This window comes from Lepus europaeus, chromosome 15 (genome assembly GCF_033115175.1).
Source record: "Lepus europaeus isolate LE1 chromosome 15, mLepTim1.pri, whole genome shotgun sequence".
Classification (NCBI taxonomy): Eukaryota; Metazoa; Chordata; class Mammalia; order Lagomorpha; family Leporidae; genus Lepus; species Lepus europaeus.
The window spans coordinates 95596759-95619493 of NC_084841.1; the positions used below are offsets into that span (position 1 = coordinate 95596759).

Consider the following 22735-nt stretch of genomic DNA (forward strand, 5'->3'; position numbering starts at 1 on the left):
AGACATAGAGAGAGAGAGAGGTCTTCTGTTCTGCTGGTTCACTCCCCAAATGACTGCAATGGCCAGAGCTGAGCTGATCTGAAGTCAGGAGCCAGGAGCTTCTTCCAGGTCTCCCACGTGGGTTCAGGGTCCCAAGGACTTGGGCCATCTTCTACTGCTTTCCCAGGCCATAACAGAGAGCTGGATGGGGAGAGGAGCAGCCGAGACTTGAACTGGCACCCTTACGAGATCCCGGCGCTGCAGGCTGGGGCTTTAACCCACTGTGCCACAGCGCCAGCCCCTTTTTTGCAGTAATTTCTAATGGTTCTTTTTATGTCTGTGATATCCTTTTTTACATTTCCTTTTTCATCTCTGATTTTATTAAATTGAGTCTTTTTCCTCATTTTTTCATAGTTGGACCAATGGTGTATCAATCTTTTTTTTTTTTTTTTATTAGACAGGCAGAGTTAGATAGTGAGAAAGAGAGACAGAAAGAAAGGTCTTCCCTCCGCTGGTTTACTCCCCAAATGGCCACTAAGGATGTGCTGTGCCGATTCGAAACCAGGAGCCAGGTGCCTTTCTTGATCTCCCACGTGGGTGCAGGCACCCAAGCACCCGGGCCATCCTCCACTGCCTTCCCGGGCCACAGCAGAGAGCTGGACTGGAAGAGGAGCAACCGGGACTAGAACCTGGCACCCATATGGGATGCTGGCGCTGCAGGCGGAGGATTAACCAAGTGAGCCATGGTGCAGTCCCCAATCTTACTAATTTGTTAAAAAAATCAGCTCTTGGCTGGTGCCGCGACTCAATAGGCTAATCCTCTGCCTTGTGGTGCCTGCACACCGGGTTCTAGTCCCGGTCAGGGTGCCGGATTCTGTCCTGGTTGCCCCTCTTCCAGTCCATCTCTCTACTATGGCCCAGGAGTGCAGTGGAGGATGGCCCAAGTGCTTGGGCCCTGCACCCCATGGGAGACCAGGAGAAGCACCTGGCTCCTGCCTTGGGATCAGCGCGATGCGCCAGTCGCAGCGTGCCGGCCGCGGTGGCCATTGGAGGGTGAACCAACGGCAAAGGAAGATCTTTCTGTCTCTCTCTCTCTGTCCACTCTGCCTGTAAAAAAATAAAAATAAAAAAAATCAGCTCTTTATTCCACTGATCTTTTGTATTTTTTTGTGTTTCAATTTTGTTTATTCCCTAATTTTAGTTATTTCTTGCCATTACAAATTTTGAGTTCAATTAGTTGTTGTTTTTCTAGGTCCTTAAGATGCGTTGATACCTTGTTTATTTGATGCCTTTCAAATTTCTTTTTTTAAAACATTTTTTAAGATGTATTTTTGCTCCAGAAACCTTTCATTTAAGGAACGCAAACTTCATGTATTTCATAAGTACAACTCCAGGAACATAGTGATTCTTGCCATCATACTTGCCTTCCCACCCACAGTCCTACCCCTCTGCCTCCTCCCTCTCATATTTCCATTATTATTTTTTACTAATATCTATTTTAATTAACTTTATATACATGCAATTAACTCTATACTAAGTAGAGTGTTCAATAGTAATATAAAAAACTGTTCATCAACAGTGAAGACGAGGGCTGTTCAAAATCATTGCATCCCAAAGTGTCAATTTCATTACTATAGATTACCTTTTAGATGCTCTGTTAGTTATCACAAATCAAGGAGAGCATATGGTATATTTCATTTTGGGTCTGTCTTATTTCACTAAATATTATGTTTTCCAGTTTCATACATTTTGTTGCACATGACAGGATTTCATTTTTTTGCTTTACCTCTGTGTAGTAGTCCATGGTATACGTATCTCATAATTTCTTTATCCTGTCTCCAGTTGATAGACATTTGGGTTGATTCAATATCTTAGCTATTGTGAACTGAGCTGCAGTAAACATGGGGATACAGATAACACTTTCACGTGCTGATTTTATTTCCCTTGGGTGAATTTCCAGGAGTGGGATGGCTGGGTCATATGGTAGGTCTGTATTCAGATTTCTGAGGTATCTCCATACTGTCTTCCACAGTGGCTGCACCAGTTACATTCCCACCAACAGTGGATTAGGGTACCTTTTTCCCCACATCCTTGCCGGCATTTGTTGTTTGTTAATTTCTATATGAGAGCCATTCTAACTGGAGTGAGGTGAAACCTCATTGTGGTTTGATTGGCATTTCCCTGATGGCTGATGATCCTGAGCATTTTTTCATGTGTCTGTTGGCCATTTGGAGTTCCTCTTTGGAAAAATGCTTAAGTCCTTGCTCTTTTTTTATTATTATAGGTTATTTATTTATAATTGTCAAGATTTGGAATCAACAAGATATTATTCAATAACTGAATGGATAAATCAACTGTAGTACATCTAGATAAAATATTAATTGACATTAAAAAGAAATGGGGCTGGCGCCGTGGCTCACTTGGTTAATCCTCCACCTGCGGCACTGGCATCCCATATGGGCACCTGGTTCTAGTTCCGGTTGCTCCTCTTCCAGTCCAGCTCTCTGCTGTGCTTGGGAGGGCAGTGGAGGATGGCCCAAGTGCTTGGACCCCTTCACCCACATGGCAGACCAGGTAGAAGCACCTGGCTCCTGGCTTCAGATCGGCGCAGCGCTGGCCGTAGCGGCCATTTGGGGAGTAAACCAATGGAAGGAAGACCTTTCTCTCTGTCTCTCTCTCTCACTGTCTATAACTCTACCTATCAAATAAATTAAAAAAAAAAAAAAGAAAAAGAATAAGAAATGAGCTAACCAGCCCTGAAATGATATAAAGGAAACTTAAATACTTATTGCTAAGGAAGAGAAGTCAGTGTGAGTTATGTACCATGGGTTTCCATCCACAGATATCTAAGAAAGGCACAGGAATTACTACAGTAAAATGATCAGATTGCCAGGGGTTCAAAATATATGGAGCACAGGGGATTTTTAGGGCATTGAAACAACTGTGCATGACACCCTACTGGTAGACAGATGTTATTACATGTAGATTAAAACCCATGAGATGTACAACCCCAAGACTGGGCCTTAATGTAAACTGATAACTTGAGTTAATGATAATATATCAATATTGGCTCCTCAATTGTAATGAATGTACCATATTAATACAAGATATTAATACAAGATATTAATAAGGGAAAACTGGAGGGACAGAGGGATGAGGAGTATATGAAAACTCAAATTTTCCATAAACCTAAAACTGCTTTCAAAAATAAATCTATCATTTAGGCTAGCAGTTAAGCTACCCACATCACACATAGGATTGTTTGGGTTTGATTCTTGGCTCCAGTTCCTCATTCCAGATTTTCGGCAATGCCATTTCTTTTCTTATATATATATTTTAAAAGATTAATTTATTTATTTGAAGATCAGAGTTATAGAGAGGCAGAGAGAGATCTTCTATCTGCTGATTTATGCCCCAAATGGCCACAATGGCTGGAGCTGCTCTGGTCTGAAGCCAGGAGCCAGGAGCTTCTTCCAGGTCTCCCACGTGGGTGCAAGCGTCCAAGAACTTGGGCCATCTTCTACTGCTTTATCAGGCCATAGCAGAGAGCTGGATCAGAAGTAAAACAGCTGGGACTCAAATTGAATGGGATACAGGCAGCAGATTTACCCACTATGCCACAGTGCCGGCCCCAGTGCCATTTTTTAACTGGGTTCTTTGTTTTGTTGTTGTGTTTCCTGGTCTCTTTATATATTCTGGTTACCAATCCTTTATCAGTTGCTTAGTTTGCAAATAATTTCCCCCATTCTATTCATTGCCTCTTCGATTTGCTGAGTGTTTTTTTTTTTTTTCAGTGCAGAAGCTTATCAGCTTGATATAATCCCATTTGTCAATTTTGGCTATTTATTTATTTATTTACAGGAAGTGGACAGTGAGAGAGAGAGACAGAGAGGAAAGAGATAAAGGTCTTCCTTTTCCGTTGGCTCACCCCGCAATGGCTGCTGCAGCCGGTGCGCTGCGCTGATCTGAAGCCAGGAGCCAGATGCTTCCTCCTGGTCTCCCATGTGGGTACAGGGCCCAACGACTTGGGCCATCTTCCACTGCACTCCCGGGCCACAGCAGAGAGCTGGACAGGAAGAGGAGCAACCGGGACAGAATCCAGTGTCCTGACCGGGACTAGAACCTGGTGTGCTGGCGCCGCAGGTGGAGGATTAGCCTATTGAGCCACGGTGCCAGCCCAATTTTGGCTTTGATTGTCTGTGTCTCTGGGATCCTTTCCAAGAACTCTTTGCCTATGCCAATATCTTGCAGGGTTTCCCAATGTTCTCTAATAATTTGATGGTATTGAGTCATAGATGTATGTCTTTGATCCATTTTGAGAGGATTTTTGTGTAAAATGTAAGATAGGGGTCTTCATACTTCTGCATGTGAAGATCCAGTTTTCCAAGTGCTATTTTTTTAAGATTTATTTTATTTATTTGAAAAGTTAGAGAGAGAGGTAGAGACAGAGAAAGAGATCTTCCATCTGCTGGTTCATTCCCCAGATGGCTGCAACAGCCAGAGCTGCACCAATCAGAAGCCAGGAGCCAGGAGCTTCTTCTGCGTCTCCCACGCGGGTGCAGGGTCCCAAGAACTTGGGCCATCTACTGCTATCCCAGGCCATAGCAGGGAGCTGGATTGGAAGAGGAGCATCTGGGACTAGAACCAGCGCCCACATGGGATGCCGGCACTTCAGGCCAGGGCTTTGACCCACTGCGCCACAGTGCCAGCCTCTCCAAGTGCTGTTTGTTGAAGAGACTGTCCTTGCTCCAGGGATTGATTTTAGCTGCTTTGTCAAAGATTAGTTGGTTGTAGATGTGGGGGTTGATTTCTGGCATTTCTGTTCTTTTCCACTGTTCTGTCCATTTGTTTTTTTACCAGTATCAGGCTGTTTTGAGTATAACTGCCCTGTAGTATGTAGTATGAAATCAGATATTGTGTTGCCTCTGTCTTTGTTTTTGTAGTCTAAGATTGCTTTAGCCATTCGGGGTCTCCTGTGTTTCCATATGAATTTAAGCATCATTTTTTCTATATCTGAGAAGAATGCCTTTAATATTTTGATTGGGATCAGATTGAATCTATAAATTGCTTTTTGTAGTATGGACATTTTGATGATATTGATTCTTCCAATCCATGGACATGGAAGATTTTCCATTTTTTGTATCTTCTTCTGTTTCTTTCTTTAATGTTTTATGGTTCTCATTGTAGAGATCTTTTACATCCTTGGTTAAATTTATTCCAAGTATTTAATTCTTTTTGGTAGCTGTTATGAATGGGATTGATCTTAGAAGTTCTTTCTCAGCCGTGGAATTGTCTGCATATGCAAGGGCTGTTGGATTTTTCTGTGTTGATTTTATATCCTACTATTTTACCAACCTCTTCTATGAGTTCAGTAGTATCTTAGTGAAGTCTTTTGGATCCCGTATATATAGAATCATGTCATCTGCAAATAGGGATAGTTTGACTTCTCCTTCCCATTTTGTATCCCTTTGATTTTTTTTTTCTTGCCTAATGGCTCTGGCTAAAACTTCCAGGATTATATTAAATAGCAGTGGTGAGAGTGGTCATATGTGGCTGGTAACATATCTCAGTGGAAATGCTTCCAACTTTGCCCCATTCAATAGGATGCTGACCATAGGTTTGTCATAAATTGCCTTGATTGTGTTGAGGAATGTTCCTTCTATACCCAATTTGCTTAAAGTTTCCATCGTGAAAGGGTGTTGTATTTTATTGAATACTTTCTCTTCATCTATTGAGATAATCATATGGTTTTTGTTCTGCAGTTTGTTAATGTGGTGTATCACATTGATTTGCAAACATTGAACCATCCCTGCATATCAGGGATAAATCCCACTTGATTGGGGTGAATGATCTTTCTGATGTCTTGTTGAAATAAATTGGCTAGAATTTTGTTGAGGATTTTTGTGTCTCTGTTCATCAGGGAAATTGGTCTGTAGTTCTCTTTGTTGCGTCTTTTGTAGTTTTAGGAATTAGGTGATGCTGGCTTCATAGAAAGAATTTGGGAGGATATCCTAACTTTCAGTTGTTTTGAAAAGCTTGAGAAAAACTGGATTTACTATTTTAAATGTCTGGTAGAATTCAGTAATTAAGCTATCCGGTCCTGGGCTTTTCTTTGTTGGGAGGATCTTCACTACTGATTCAATTTCCTTTTTGGTTATGTGTCTGTTTAGATTTTCTGTGTCTTCATGGCTCATTTTAGGTAGGTTGTATGTGTCCAGGAATCTATCCATTTTTTTCTAGGTTTCCCCGTTTATTAGCATACTGCTCTTTGTAGTAATTCCTGATGATTCTTTTTAATTTCTGTAGTGTCTGTTGTTAAATTTCCTTTTTAATCTCTATTTTTATTGAGTTGGGTCTCGCCCTCTTTTTTTTATTATTTTAGTTAGTTGGCCCAATGATGTGTCAATTTAGTTTATTTTTTCAAAAAACCAGCTCTTTTGTTTCATGGATCTTTGTATTTTTTTGGTTCCAATTTTATGTATTTTATCTCTAATTTTAATGATTTCTTTTCTCCTACTAGTTTTGGGTGTGGTTTGTTGTTTTTCTAGGCCTTTGAGATGCATTGGTAGCTCATTTATTTGGTACCTTTACAATTTCTTTTTTTAGGTACCAATTGCTATAAACTTTCCTCTTAACACTGCTTTTGCAATATCCCATAAGAGTTAATATATTTATTGTATTGTCATCTTCATTCATTTCCAGAAATTTTTTTGCTGTGTCCCATAAATTTTGGTATGATATATTGTCATCTTCATTTGTTTCCAGAAATTTTTTGATTTCTCTATGACCCACTGTTCATTCAGGAGCATGTTGTTAAGTCTCCATGTATTTGCATATGTTCTAGAGCTTCTTGAGTGGTTGATTTCCAGTTTCATTCCATTGTGGTTAGATTGGATGCATGGTATGATTTTGATTTTTTGCAATTGCTGAGACTTGTGTTATGGCCTAGCATGTGGTCTATCATAGAAAAAGTTCAGTTATTGATGAGAATAATGTGTATTCTGCGACCTTAGGATGAATAGTTCTGTAGATACCCATTAGGTTCATCTGGCCTATACTGTCAGTTAACTCTGTGTCCTTGCTGATGTTCTTTCTGGTTGAGCTGCCCTTTGCTGAAAGTGAGGTATTGAATTCCCCCATTACTACTGTATTGGAGTCTATGTCTCCCTTTAAATCCATTAGCATTTCTTTTAAATAGCTAGGTGCCCTGTAATCAGGTGCATATACATTTATAATAGTCACATTTTCCTGTTGAATTGATCCCTTAATCATTATAAGGTGTCTTGTCTCTTTTAACAATTTTTATGTTAAAGTCTATTTTGTTTGATATTAGGATGGCTATACCAGCTCTTTTTTGGTTTCTGTTAGCATGGTGTATTTTTTTTTTTTTCATCTTTTCACTTTCAGTCTTCATGTATCTTGGTTGGTGAGATGTGTTTCTTTTAGGCAGCAAATAGGTGGGTTCATTTTTTAATTCATTCAGCTAGTCTGTATCTTTTAACTGAGTTGAGGCCATTTATATTCAAGATGGCTATTGATAAGTAATGACTTGGCCCTGCTGATTTTCTGTAAATATTCCTAATGTTTACTTTGGATTTCCTTTGCACTTTTACTAGGAGATTTTCTGACCTCACCTTCTTTCATAGTGATGACCATGTTTCTCTGTTTCTGTGTAGCACATCCTCAAGCATCTTTTACAGGACTGGATGAGTGGTAACAAATTCTTTCAATTTCTGTTTTTTATGGAAGGTCTTCATTTCACCTTCATTCATAAATGAGAGTTTTACAGGGTACAGTATTTTGGTTTGACAGTTTTTTTAAGACTTGGACTGTATCTCACCATTCCCTTCTAGCCTGTAGGTTTTCTGATGAGAAGTCAGCTGTGAGTCTAATTGGAGATCCTCTGAGAGTAGTCTGGCATTTCTCTCATTCACGTTTTTGCACATTTTAGAAACTTTTTTTTATGTTTTACTGTATAGAGTCTGACTGCAATGTGTCGTTGTGAGGATCTTTTCTGGTCATGTATATTAGGAGTTCTGTGTGCTTCCTGTACTTGAACATCCCTTTCTTCCTTCAAATTAGCAAAGTTTTGGGGGCGCTGTGGCACACTAGGTTAATCCTCCACCTGCGGCTCCAGCATCCCACATGGATGCTGGTTCTAGTCCCAGTTGCTCCTCTTCCAGTCCATCTCTCTGCTGTGGCCCAGGAGGGCAGTGGAGGATGACCCAGGTGCTTGGGCCCCTGCACCCACATGGAAGACCAGGAGAAGCACCTGGCTCCTGGCTTTGGATTGCTCCAGCTCGGGCTGTTGCAGCCATTTGGGGAGTGAACCAATGAAAGGAAGACCTTTCTCACTGTCTGTAACTCTACTTGTCAAATAAATAAATAAAAATCTAAAAAAAAATTAGCAAAGTTTTCTGTAATTATTTCACTAAATAGGTCTTCTAGTTCATTCTTTCTTTCCATGTCTTCAGGAACTCCTAAGATTTGTATGTTGGGTTGTTTGATAGTATCCCATAAATCTCCAACAGTGTTTTTTAGTTTTCTAATTTTTTCTTTTTTTTTTTTTTTTTTTTTGGTCTTTCTGGAAAATTTCTAGAGATTGTGTTCTGACTCAGATATCCTTCCTTCTGCCTCACCGAGTCTTTTGTTAAGGCTTTCCACCACATTTTTTATTTGTTTTATTGAATTCTTCATTTCTGATATTTCATTATGGTTTCTCTTTAAAATCTCAATTTCATTGGAAAAGTTTTCATTCTTGTTATGTATGCATTTCTTTAGTTCATAGATTCGCTTCTGATTACTTCTAAGTCATCCTATGATCAATTTTTTGAACTCTGTTTCTGGCATTTCTTCAGTCTCTTCATCTTCACAATCTTTTTTTTTTTTTTTTGACAGGCAGAGTGGACAGTGAGAGAGAGAGACAGAGAGAAAGGTCTTCCTTTTGCCGTTGGTTCACCCTCCAATGGCCGCTGCGGCCGGCACACCACGCTGATCCGAAGCCAGGAGCCAGGTGCTTCTCCTGGTCTCCCATGGGGTGCAGGACCCAAGCACTTGGGCCATCCTCCACTGCACTCCCTGGCCACAGCAGAGAGCTGACCTGGAAGAGGGGCAACCAGAAAAGAATCCGGTGCCCCGACTGGGACTAGAACCCGGTGTGCCAGCGCCGCAAGGCGGAGGATTAGCCTAGTGAGCCGTGGCGCCGGCCCTTTACATTCTTGTTTTGAAGTGTTTTGTTCTTTTGGGCCCATCATGTTATTTTCCTTATTCTTATTTCTGAATTGCTGAGTTTTTTTGGTTTAAATATTTTATCTGAGAGGTAGAGTTACAGACAGTGAGAAGGAGAGACAGAGAGAAAGATCTTCCTTCTGTTTGTTCACTCTCCAAATGGCCGCACCGGCTGGAGCTGAGCCAATCTGAAGCCAGGAGCCAGGAGCTTCCTCTAGGTCTTCCCATGCGGGTGCAGGGGTCCAAGGACTTGGGCCATCTTCTACTGCTTTCCCAGGTCGTAGCAGAGAGCTGGATTGGAAGTGGAACAACTGGGACTAGAATTGGTTCCCATATGGGATGCTGACATCACAGGCAGAGGATTAACCTACTGTAGCACGGCTCTGGCCCGAATTGCTGAATTTATTATTAGGCAATTGTAGAGTTACTTATTGTTTTTTTTTTTCACCTGTGATGGCTTTTTTCTTTGGACTACGCTTCTGTGACTTAGTGGAGTGCCTGCTCTTTTAGTGAATACCCAGAAGTGTATGCTTGGTGTGGTCAGGGAGCTCTGTTCAGTGCTCCAGGATGAGGGGGAGTGTCCAAGGAGACATGTGAGTTGGATATGGTAAATTCTCTCTCTCTCTCTCTCTTTTTAATCAGAGGGGAGGTTTGTTCTGCTCTGTTCTGGTATTCTCATACTCACCTCTCCTCAGAGACCAGTGCCTGGGTGCTAGCCCCAGTGGGTACAGTGTTTGTCCACACTGCCAAAAGAACCGCACATAGGATCCATGCATTTGTCAGTGTGAGCCTGAATCCTGCAGCAGTAACCCTCACCAGGGATCAGGGAGACCCGAGTGTTTGGAGGCACCCACAGTGACTGCGCAAAGTCCCAGCCACACCCTGAGCCCTCCCACACAGCCACCGTGTATTCACAATTCCAGCACACAAGGCTCCCACAGTGAAGAGCATCCAGCCCCCTGTCAATTCACCCAGCCAGACTGAGGCCACAACTGTGGCCGGAGCTGTGCCAATCTGAAGCCAGGAGCCAGGAGCTTCCCCCGGGTATCCCATGTGAATGCAGGGGCCCAAGGACCTGGGCCATCCTCCACTACTTTCCCAGGCCATAGCAGAGAGCTGGATTGGAAGTGGAGCAGCCGGGACTAGAACTGGCACCAATATGGGATGCCAGTGCCTCGGGCCAGGGCATTAACCCACTACGCTACAGTGCTGGTCCCAAGTCTGTCTTTTTAAACTTCTCTTTCTATCTAGCTTTGAGGAGCCTTCAAGTTATCTCACTTAGTCCAATGAGCTTGACAGAACTCCACATCAGTTCTGGACTGACTCAGCCCCCAGCTTTGAGAATTTTGTGTGGAGGGAGACAGTTTTCAGGAATGAAGTAGGGATGATAGGAGCATCAGAGAAGGCTTGAAGCCGTCTCAGGAAATCTAAATGAGGCAGATATGGTCAGAAAAATGGCCTGGACCCTACATGTTGGATTGGTCGCTGCCTTAGATGTCACAGATGTAAAATATCAGACAGGTAATGCTGGGAAGCTGGTGCCTGGGCTGGTACCTGGAGAGTGTGATCTTTACTGACTCCAGAAGGCTAGAGAAAGCCTTGCATCCCCAGCACTCAGAGTAGAGAAGAGGCAGACATACAGTGTAATACAGAATACATTTGACCCGGTGATGGGCCATGTACGGAAGGGATGGAAAGAGCATTTTTTCTGGGGCTACAGGGAGGGGAAGAGGGCCAGGGGGAACCTCAGAGGAGAGGTCACTGGAGCAGTAGTGGCGGAGGAAGGACGAGGAGCAGCAGCAGCAGAGCAGATGCAGGTGCACAGCTGGCCGTTCCCTGGAGCCTGTCAGTGTACGGTTCTACTCAGAACGCAGTCCTGAGGCCCGTGTGTTCCCTAGCTTAGCTCACCAGCCCTGGCTACAGACATCTCGGCTGCAGCCTTCTTCCCCTCCTTCCTTCCCTTCCCTCTTCTCTCCCTCCCTTCCCCTACTTCCTTCTGCTCTCTCTTCTCCCTTTCTTCTTGTTTCCATTTAAAAAAAAAAAAAAACTTCTGTCTTTTTGTTTTAAGAAAGGGGATTTGGGGGCTGGCACTGTAGCATGGTAGGCTAAACCTCTGCCTGTGGTGCCAGCATCCCATCAGGGCACTGGTTCGTGTCCTGGCTGCTCCTCTTCCTATCCAACTCTGCTTATGGCCTGGGAAAGCAGTGGAAGATGGTCCAAGTGCTTGGGATCCTGTACCAGTATGGGAGACCCAGAAGAAGGTCCTGGCTCCTGCCTTCAGATCCACCCAGCTCTGGCTGTTGCAGCCATTTAGGGTTTGAACCAGCAGATGGAAAACCTCTTCCTCTCTCAGTCTGTAACTCTGCCCCTCAAATAAATAAATAAATCTTTAAAAAAAAAAACAAACAAACGGTATTTATATGTGAATAAGTTATGATTCAGTAGCAACTATATGAGTTTTTTAAAAAAGATTTATTTACTAGAAACTAGGAGTTACAGAGAGGGAGAGGCAGAGACAAAGAGAGAAGAGAAGTCTTCCATCTCTGGTTCACTCCCCAAATGGCCACAAAGGCCAGGGCTGGGTCAGGCTGAAGCCAGGAGCCAGGAGCTTCTTCTGGGTCTTCCACATGGTTGCAGGGGCCCAAGGACTTGGGCCATCTTCTGCTGCTTTCCCATGTACATTAACAGGGAGCTGAATTGGAAGTGGAGCAGCCAGGGCTTGAACTGGTACCCATATGGGATGCCGGGGCTACAGGCCATGACTTAACCCACTTCGCCACAGTGCCGGCCCTATAAGTTCTTTTTTTTTTTAATGGGCAAAAGTGTTGTTGATAAAACAGACTCTGTGCTTTTGAAAGAAACATTTGTTGTTGCTTAGAATTGTATATTGTATGCCTTATTCTTTGTCTGGCAATCTCCTCTTAGGTGGCAGAACTGCTACTGTTGAACGGAGCCAACCCGTTACATAGGAATGACAACGGGAAGTGTGCATTGGATGAGGCCAGGGATATAAGTATGCATCGACTCCTTGAGAGATATGTTCCTAAACTTAAGAAATGCCTTAGATCAGGTAAGATCTGCCCACTTGTAGGTGGGCATCGTGTTAGTGACTTAGAATTACAGCAGTCATAGCTGTTTCCCTCATGAGTTTTGAGAAAATCCATCCATCGGTATCTTTGCTTTTGTAATGAAGTGCAGTGACTTGCTTGTAAATGCACATAATGAAAGAACTCTAAAAGAAAACGAAACTAGTATTTCTCCAAGTTGTGAATTACAGACAGAGGAGAAACTTCATAAACTCCCGGTTTCTCCATGCATCACTGACTGAAGAATGTGATGTGATGTGAATTATGTCAGGTTGTTTCCTTTTCATTGAGTGTGGCCAGGACTATTTCTCTTCCCTCAGAATCTTTTCTTATAGCTTTCATTTTGCCTTTCCACCTATAAGACTATCAATTGATCCACAGAAAAGCTCAATCTGTAGTTAGCAATGAATTGTATTATATAAAAATGGTCGAAGTACATGGCATATCCTTTATACTCTCTTTGGTGCATCTGTTAGGCTTGTTGGTAACATCACAACATTCTCCTCAGAACCCTGCTGTGGCTCTCCCCTTAATCTAAAAGAAAAGCTAGAAACCTTATAGTTGCCTACAAGTTACCCAGTCAGTTGACCACCAGCTGGGTGACCCATTCTGCAAGCCCCGATCTCCTTGCCCTTCAGACAGGCCTCCTAGGTCTCCTAGTCTCAGTTCAAATGCCGCCTTCTTGATCAGGCCTGGCCACACTATTTAATGTTTCTGCTGCCCCCTTCAGCTCCCATTAGATGAGCTACCTCCTACCATTTAACAACTACCCTAATATTTGGCAGCTTGGAGTAGAGAAATAGGCATGTGTTATCTCACAGTGTCTCTGAGGGTCAGAAATCTGAGTGTTTGGTGGAGTGATTCTGGATCAGTGTCTCTCATGGTTGCAGTCATCTCAAAGCTCAGCCATGGCAAGAAAACTCAGCTTCAGTTTCACCCTTGTGCCTCGTCAGCCTCCGTGCCCTGCTGCTTGTTGGCGGAGACGTGGTTACTCCCCACACGAGCTGTTTCATTGGGCATCTCACATGCTGCAGCCAGCTGAGAGCAGGAAGGTGGCCCAGACAAAGCCAGGCTTTTTCTTTTTTTAAACCTTTAAGTTACTTGTTTATTTGAGAAACAGAGAGCTAATATCCACTTGGGTGCTCCCCAGAATTCACGAAATTCCTGAGCTGAGCCAGAGGTTGAAACCAGGATCTGGAAGCTCAGTCTAGGTATCTCATGGCGGTGACATGAACCCAATTACTTGAGCCATTACTACTGCTTCGAGGTTCTGGCTTAGCAGGAACCTGGAGTCAGGAGCCAGAAGTGGGTATTGAACCCAGGCACTCTGGTATGGGACACAGGTGTTTTTAAAACAGTTTTTTTTTCTCATACTATTTATTGATCTCTGTACTTAGTTTAGCGTTTTAGTCTTATGTGTATAAAGTTCGTTGAAGTTAGATCTTAGTAAAAAATAAGGTTGGGAATAGGAGAAGGAAGAGGAAGAAGGCTAGGAGTGCCAGTGGGAGGGAAGATAGGGTGGGAAGAATCACTATGTTCCTAAATTTGTATTTATGAAATGCATGAAGTTTGTATACCTTAAATAAAAATTTCTGGGAAAAATTATTTATGTATTTTAAAAAAGATTTATTTATTTGAAAGGCAAAGTTACAGAGCGGCAGAGGTAGAGAGAGAGAGAGAGAGAGGTGTTCCATCCGCTGGTTCACTCTCCAGATGGCCACAGTGGCGCCGATCTGAAGGCAGGAGGCAGGAGCTTCCTCCAGGTCTTCAACATGGGTGCAGGGGCCCAAGGACCTGGGCTGTCTTCTACTGCTTTCCTAGGCCATAGCAGAGAGCTGGATCATAAGTGGAGCAGCCGGAACTCGAACCGGTGCCCATATGGGATGCCAGCATTGCAGGCGGCAGCTTTACCACTACACCACAGTGCAGTCTGCTATTTATTTCAAAGGGAGAGTGACAGAGAGGCAGGAGAGGGACAGAGAGATCTTCCATCCACTGGTTCACTCCCCAGCTGGCCATAACAGCCAGGTCTGGGCCAGGCCAAGGCCAGGAGCCAGGAACTCCATCGTGCTCTCCCTTGAGAGTGGCAGGAGCCCAAGCACTTGGGCTTTCTTCCACAGCCTTCACAGGAGCACTGGCAGGAATGCTTGATCAGAAGTGGAGCAGCTTTGGCCGGCGCCGTGGCTTAACAGGCTAATCCTCCGCCTTGCGGCGCCGGCACACTGGGTTCTAGTCCCGGTTGGGGCGCCGGATTCTATCCCGGTTGCCCCTCTTCCAGGCCAGCTCTCTGCTATGGCCTGGGAAGGCAGTGGAGGATGGCCCAAGTCCTTGGGCCCTGCACCCGCATGGGAGAAGCACCTGGCTCCTGGCTTCGGATCAGCATGATGCGCTGGCCGCAGCGGCCATTGGAGAGTGAACCAACGGCAAAAAGGAAGATCTTTCTCTCTGTCTCTCTCTCTCACTATCCACTCTCTCTGTCAAAAAAAAAAAAAAAAAAAAAAAAAAAAAAAAAAAAAAAGAAGTGGAGCAGCTGAGACTTGAACCGGCACTCAGATATGGAATGCCAGCATTGCAAGTGGCAGAATAACCCCCTACACCACAATGCCAGCCCCAGACACAGGTGTTTTAACTGGCATCTTAACCAGTAAGCCTAATACCTATTGCAGAGCCAGTCTTTTCATGTCCTGTCTTGGAGTGAGGTACTGTCACTTCTGCTGTGTTCTGTGTTGGAAGGGAGTTGCTAAGTGTGGTCTGTACTCAGGCAGAGTGGAGCGAAGGTCTGCCTCTTGAAGGGAGGGTATCAAAGATTCTTGCACGCAGTTTGGAAGCACTTCCCACTCACTGCAGCCCCTTGACCCGCTCTGCTTAGCCTTTTCCCATTGCACTCATTCCCTTCAGGCACATTAGACAGCTAACTCACCTTCTCTTTTCCATCTTCCCCTCCAGAATCTAAGCCCTGTGAAGAAGAGGATCTCTGTGTGGTCCACTGATGAACACTAAAAAGCCTTGCACGTAGTAGGAATTCACCAAACATTTGTTGAATCAGTGCTGTCAATCCTCTAATGTGAATTCTTTTCATCCAAGCACTGTGTGTGTGCTTAATTCACTTATCTTTTTGTTTTAAGATTTAAAGATTTATTTATTTATTTGAAAGGTCGAATTATAGAGAGGCAGAGGCAGAGAGAGAGAGAGACAGAGGTAGGTCTCCCATCTGCTGGTTCACTCCCCAAATGGCTGCAATGGCTGGAGCTGGTCTGACCCAAAGCCAGGAGCCAGGAACTTCCTCTGGGTCTCCCATGCAGATGCAGAGGCCCAAGGAATTGGCCTATCTTCCACTGCTTTCCCAGGCTATAGCAGAGAGCTGGATTGGAAGTAGAGTAGCTGGGACTTGAACCAGTGCCCACATGGGATGCTGGAACTGCAGGTGGTGGCTTTACATGCTACATCACAGAGCTACACCCCCCCCATTCACTTTTTTTTTCTATTAAAGATTTTATTTATGTATTTGAGAGGTAGAGTTACAGACAGTGAGAGGGAGAGACAGACAGAAAGGTCTTCCATCCACTGGTTTACTCCCCAACTGTTCACAATGACCGGAGCTGCACCAATCTGAAGCCAGGAGCCAGAAGCTTCTTCAGGGTCTCTCATGTGGGTGCAGGGGCCCAGGGACTTGGGCCATCTTGTACTGCTTTCCCAGGCCATAGCAGAGAGCTGGCTCGGAAGAAGAGCAGCCAGGATTAGAACCAGTGCCCATATGGGCTGCCTGCACTGCAGGCAGCAGCTTTACCCACTATGCCACAATGTCATCCCCTCCCGCATTCACTTTTCTTAAACTGTATTGCCCCCCAAAAGTTTTGAAGTATTACTATCTTTAACAGCCAAGGTTTCTACTTTTGGAATGTCCCCTTTGTGCCTAGGAAAGGTCAGTCTGGGATTCCTTCCAGGTATGAGTGAGTGGGCCTCTCTGCAAGTTCTGCCTGCCTTTTTTTTTTTTAAGATTTATTTATTTACTTGAAAGCCAAAGTTACACAGAGAGAGAAAGAGAGAGAGGCACAGAGAGGTCTTCCATCCGCTGGTTCACTCCACAGTTGGCCACAATGGCTGGAGTTATGCCTATCTGAAGCCAGGAGCTTCTTCTGGGTCTCTCACGCAGGTGCAGGGGCTCAAGGACTTGGTCCATGTTCTTCTGCTTTCCCAGGCCATAGCAGAGAGCTGGATCGGAAGTGGAGCAGGCAATACACAAACCAACGCCAAATGGGATGCCAGCAATGCAGGTGGAGGCTTTACCCACTACGCCAGAGTGTTGGCCCCCTTAATTATGCCTTTCTCTCCCCACAGAGCCAAAAGTGGGCTGGCAGAGGAAAGCCCTCTTTGCTTAAAGCTCTGTGTCATACTGCCATGACTGTGGTGTCAGTTCCTGGATACAGCTGTGGGGGAGCAGTCATACAGCCGTGCCTCTGGTGTAGTTCCTGTATACAGCTGTGGGGGAGCAGTCATACAGCCGTGCCTCTGGTGTAGTTCGTGGATACAGCTGTGGGGGAGCAGTCATACAGCTGTGCCTCTGGTGTAGTTCGTGGATACAGCTGTGGGGGAGCAGTCATACAGCTGTGACTCTGGTGTAGTTCCTGGATACAGCTGTAAGGGAGCAGTCATACAGCCGTGCCTCTGGTGTAGTTCCCAGATACAGCTGTAAGGGAGCAGTCATACAGCCGTGCCTCTGGTGTAGTTCGTGGATACAGCTATAGGGGAGCAGTCATACAGCCGTGCCTCTGGTGTAGTTCCTGGATACAGCTATAGGGGAGCAGTCATACAGCCGTGCCTCTGGTGTAGTTCCTGTATACAGCTGTGGGGGAGCAGTCATACAGCCGTGCCTCTGGTGTAGTTCGTGGATACAGCTATAGGGGAGCAGTCATACAGCCGTGCCTCTGGTGTAGTTCGTGGATACAGCTGTGGGGGAGCAGTCATACAGCTGTGCCTCTGGTGTAGTTCGTGGATACAGCTATAGGGGAGCAGTCATACAGCCGTGCCTCTGGTGTAGTTCGTGGATACAGCTGTAGGAGAGCAGTCATAGAGCTGTGCCTCTGATGTAGTTCCCAGATACAGCTGTAAGCTTTGCCTCTGGTGTAGTTCCCGGATACAGCTATAGGGGAGCAGTCATACAGCTGTGCCTCTGGTGTAGCTCCTGGATACAGCTGAAGGAGAGCAGTCATACAGCTGTGTCTCTGGTGTAGTTCCCAGATACAGCTGAAGGAGAGCAGTCATACAGCCGTGCCTCTGGTGTAGTTCCCAGATACAGCTGTACGGGGAGCACTTGTACAGCCATGTGTCCCTCTGATGTCAGTTCCTTAATATAGCTATCAGAGTTCTGTTAAGAATTCTTTTGGGAGCAACCAATCCACTGAAGGCAGAGTCAGGAGTTTGTTGGCAGAGCAGCTGAAGAATTAAAGGAAAAGCTGAAGATTCAGAACTTGGAAACTTCAGTAGTGGAAACAGCTTCAGGGATCTGGGCAGCAGGAGCCAGCTGGGCTCTCTGTTAGAGGACTGCTGCCAGGATAGACACTGATCAGGCAGTGCACAGATGCCCACTAAGCAACACCGTGAGTATTTATTATTTGAAGAGATTCATTCCTTCCTTCATGGATTGCTATGTCAGGTACTATGAGAGTACTTCAAAATGTTCATGGAAAATGGAATTATTTTGGTGCAAACATTTTTGAAATTCATGGAGTTTTTTCATAGTATGTTTCCATGAACTTTTTGAAGTACCCTTGTATATAGCACTAAAACCTAACAATACTTGAGTGACAAACACATGGGAAACAAAACAGCGGGATAAAGAAATGCTCAAGCCTCGAGGGTTTATAAAAATGTGTAAGTCAGGCCTCTCCGTGTCCACAAGGATAACAGGACAGATGTTACGTATGTGTTGTGGTTAATGATTGGGTGTCAGCACAAATCCTTTGACAAGTCTTTGAGGGAAGATCTTTTCCTGATTTAAGTGGTTGTAAATGAAATTCAAAGTACACCCCCTTCTGAAATGGGTTCTGTTGAATGTAAGAGTTGTTCCAGTTATGGTCCGGTGCATCTGCTACTGAAAATTATGTGCAATACAGCAGTCTGACTGTCAGGTAGTGAGACTGTTTTGCCTTTTTGGCTAATGGATCCATCTTATTATTTTAGAACCATTTATTTATAAACATATACTTGATCAAGAAATACGGTTGTTTGAATGCCATTAATTAAAGACTAGGTAGGGTCTGGATCAAAATACCCTACCTTTATAATAAAGAGAGAACATCATTGATAATTAAAGGCCACTCGGGGGCAGTTAATTAATGGTCTTTTAGTGCAAAATACTTTCTTCTAAGTACCCAAATTGCACCAGAAGATGAGAGACTGACAGTGTCTTGTTGAAGTCAGGTCTACACAACACATTGAAATAGGTTATTAAAACAGTAATATTTCCATTTCAAACTATATGAAAAAAATGACCAGTAAGATATCCAATTTGAGGTAAAAATATGTATTCTAATTTTTACCTTGAAGATCTGCCTTGTTGCCTGAGTCTCTGTGGTGACATGCATTGCCCGATCTTCAGGGAGTGATTTCTCCAGCGTTCTCTCCCTCACTCCAAATCCAGACTGCTGCTCACCATTGCCACTTCTAACCTGTTCCTGTCTAAGGGAGTTCTTTGTTGGGAAGAAGTCCTAAACCTTTCTCCTTAGGGCTCAGCTGTGCCTCTTCCTTTGTCAGATAAGTTGCTAATCTAAGTTGCATTATCATGCTTCCCCAGATGGTTCGTATATTTCTTATGGTTGAACTTTCAAATTAGCTGCCTTTAATGTAAATATAAGCTACCTAAAGAATAGCTATATACTTACAGAGTATTTTTTTTAACTCTAATGGAAGAGCTTTTAATTGTGGGAAAGGTGGGTAAAGATCTTCCTCGTGTAAAAGATCTTTGCTGCTTTTCAGTCTTCAAGTTAAATAGGGCAACTTTGGTGTAGGACCAGGGTTCATTCTCAATAATTGTGAAGCCATGGATAAATTAGCATTCCCAGTTTTCTCGTCTATAAGTTTGGGTTTGCAATACCTACTTAACCTACTAGCTTATCTTTGGGATTGTTGGTGTGAGGCCTGGAGTTAATGTCTGTGAAGTATCTGAGCACAGTCCTTGTATCCGACAAGCTTCAGGAGATAGGAAAGGAATACAGACACACCGCCCAAACTCACCCCTTCAGAGTCTGTGCCTTGGAGCTGGCGTTGTGGCAGAGTGGGTTAGGCGATTGCTACCTGCAATGCCAGCATATGTGCGCTGGTTCAAGTCCCAGCTTCTCCATTTCTGGTCCAGCTCCCTTGTCGGAGGCCACCCGACAAACCACACGGAGACACGCAGCACTCAGTCAATTCATCACCATGTTTATTGCCTCATCGCGTTCCAAGCCAAAGTAGGGGGCCCGGCGATGAGGGACTGGAGGCAGTCTCCCTAAGGAAACCCTTCAGTCTCCAGCCACGAGCACCAAGAAACACAAGGATATATACCCCAGGCCCCATACAGATAACATTCATTGTGTACAATCATGCATAGCACAGGAATAAAGCAAGTTTACAAAGTAGCAATGATCAGGGTACAAGCTCTGCAGATAGAGCAAAGAACATCATAAACCTTCATCAGAAGTCACATCCTGCCTGCAGGAATATGGGACGAAAAGTCTTAGAAACAGGATTAGATAAGGGACAGCCTCAGCCTGCTGCATCTCATGTCGGGCCAGGGCCACTGGCCCCGACACTCCCTGCTAGTGTGCCTGGGAAAACAACAGAGCTTGGCCCAAGTGCTTGAGCCCCTGCATCCCTCCCTCTCCCCACTCTTCTTCTCCCCCCCCAATAACTCTGCCTTTCAAATAAATAAATCTTTTATTAAAAGGGGGATGCTGGCATTGCAGGCAGCAGCTGCCTACCCAGTATGCCACAGCACCAGCTCCCAGGCACAGACTTGGAAGGGTGAGTTCGGCTGGTGTGTCTATTCCTTTCCCTATCACTGCTCAAGTACTTCACAGACATTAACTCCAGTTCTCACACCAACAATCCCAAAGATAAGCAGGTAGGTAAGTAGGTATTACAAACCCAAATATATAGACGAGAAAACTAGGGATGTTAATCCATGGCTGCACAATTATTGAGAATGAACCCTGGTCCTACACCAAAGTAGCCCTATTTCACTGGAAGACTGAAAAGCAGCAAAGATCTTTTGTACGAGGAAGATCTTTACTCACCACTCCCATTATTAAAGGCTCTTCCACTAGAGTTAAATACTCATTGTAAGTGTATAGATACTCTTTGAGTGGATTATACTTGCATTAAAGGAAGCTCATTTGAAAAGTTCAAACTTGGCCGGCGCCGTGGTTTAACAGGCTAATCCTCCACCTGCGGCGCCGGCACCCCAGGATCTAGTCCCGGTCGGGGCGCCAGATTCTATCCCAGTTGCCCCTCTTCCAGGCCAGCTCTCTGCTGTGGCCAGGGAGTGCAGTGGAGGATGACCCAAGTGCTTGGGCCCTGCACCCCGTGGGAGACCAGGAGAAGCACCTGGTTCCTGGCTTCGGATCAGTGAGATGCGCCGGCCACAGCAGCCATTGGAGGGTGGACCAACGGCAAAAAGGAAGACCTTTCTCTCTGTCTCTCTCTCTCTCACTATCCACTCTGCCTGTCAAAAATTAAAAAAAAAAAAGTTTAAAAAAAAAAGAATACTATCATTATAAAAAAAAAAAAAAAGAAAGAAAAGTTCAAACTTGGGGCTAGCACTGTGGCGCAGCAGGTTAAAGCCCTGGCCTGAAGCACCAGCATCCCATATGGGTGCTGGGTCTAGTCCCGGCTGCTCCTCTTCCAATTCAGCTCTCTAGTGGCCTAGGATAGCAGTGGAAGATGGCCCAAGTCCTTGGGCTCCTGCACCACGTGGGAGACCCAAAAGAAGCTCCTGGCTTCTGGCTTCGGTTCAGTGCAGCTCCGCCATTTCAGCCATCTGGGGAGTGAATCAGTGGATGGAAGACCTCTCTCTTTCTCTGCCTCTCTCTGTAACTCTGTCTTGCAAATAAATAAAATAAATCTTAAAAAAAGAAAGTTCAAACTTAAGAAATACTGTTTTGAAAAAAAAATTATTTATTTATTTGAAAGAGTTAGAGAGAGAGAGAGAGAGAGAGAGAGAGAGATATCTTTCATCTGCCAGTTTACTCCCCAACCCACAGATGGCTGCAACAGCTAGGGCTGAGTCAGGCTGAAGCCAGGAGCCAGGAGCTTCTGGATTTTGCACACGGATGGTGGGGGCCCAAGCACTGGGTCATCTTCTGCTACTTTCCCAGGCACATTCATAGGGCGCTCGAGCAAAAGGGGAGCAGCCAGGTCTGGAACTGCACCCATATGGGATCTGGTGTCACAGGCGGTGGCTTTATCCACTACGCCACAACACTAGCCTCTCAAATAAATTAATAAATCTTAAAAAAAAAAAATAAGCGGTTAAGCGAATGGAGTCTCTGAGGGGGATGTTGTAGGCAGGCATATAGGATAAAATTGATCAGGTTTGTGAGCTTGAAGAGCATGCCTTCACCACCCCCCATGTGACCTCATGCCCCTACCTGGCCACACCTTTGTGCCCACCGGCCAATCAGGTTAATTAACCACCCCCTTTGGAAGTGGATTAAAGGCCTGGGACATGGTGGGCCCAGCCCTCTTGGCCCCTTTTTGGCCTTTTGCCATCGTGGGCCCGTGCTGCCTTGCGCCTCCAGGGCATGTGGCCTTTGGGCCACTTGCCCCATGCCTCCTGGCCTGCATGCTCCTCCACGTGGCTGGCTCCTGGTCGGTATGAATCCAGACTTCCCTCTCTCTTTCAGATAGGGCCCTCACTCTCCTTTGCATTTCTCACTGAATAAAAAGCTTAAACCTTAAAAAAAAAAAAAAAAAAAAAACCAGTCTGTGCCTATGTTAGTGATCACATTTAGAAATGTAGTGGCTTAAACTGAGAGGAAATGGATGTCCCTTCTTTCCTTCAAGTTTCTCTGAGGGACCAGCAGGATGATTCCTGAAAAATACTGTTTTTGTATTCTTTCATAGGAGAGCCAAGGTTTAGAGAAGGCACCGTGTCTTTTACGCTCTTGTGTAGCAACATTAGTAGTGGTAGTCGTAATGGGGCCCTCTCTGTGCCCCAGGAACACTGCTGAACTCCTCGCAGGGTTCTGTCGTTTAGTCGTCACAGCAGTTGTATAGATAGGCCTGTTACGAGCGTTCATCAGTGGACATTTCATGGAGGCAGAGACATGAAACTTGCCCACCTTCACCTAGCTGGAAAGCACTTAAGTGACTCTGAAACCGTGCCTAGCCCCTCGGACAGAGTAAGGCTCCTCTCTTGATGTAGCTGAATTGAATCGGTTCCTGTGCTGTGCTGTGTGCATCAG

At 44.8% G+C, this 22735-nt stretch overlaps 1 protein-coding gene across 4 annotated transcripts in view; it reads left to right on the forward strand.

Moving 5' to 3' along the window:
• Nucleotides 1-22735, forward strand: part of ANKRD31 (ankyrin repeat domain 31) — a 173643-nt gene that overhangs the window by 61735 nt on the left and 89173 nt on the right. For all 4 annotated transcript variants that reach the window (XM_062212573.1, XM_062212577.1, XM_062212575.1 and 1 more), the window contains one exon: nt 12133-12277. In XM_062212573.1, coding sequence (XP_062068557.1) covers nt 12133-12277 — 145 coding nt within the window. The remainder of the gene's footprint in view (nt 1-12132; nt 12278-22735) is intronic.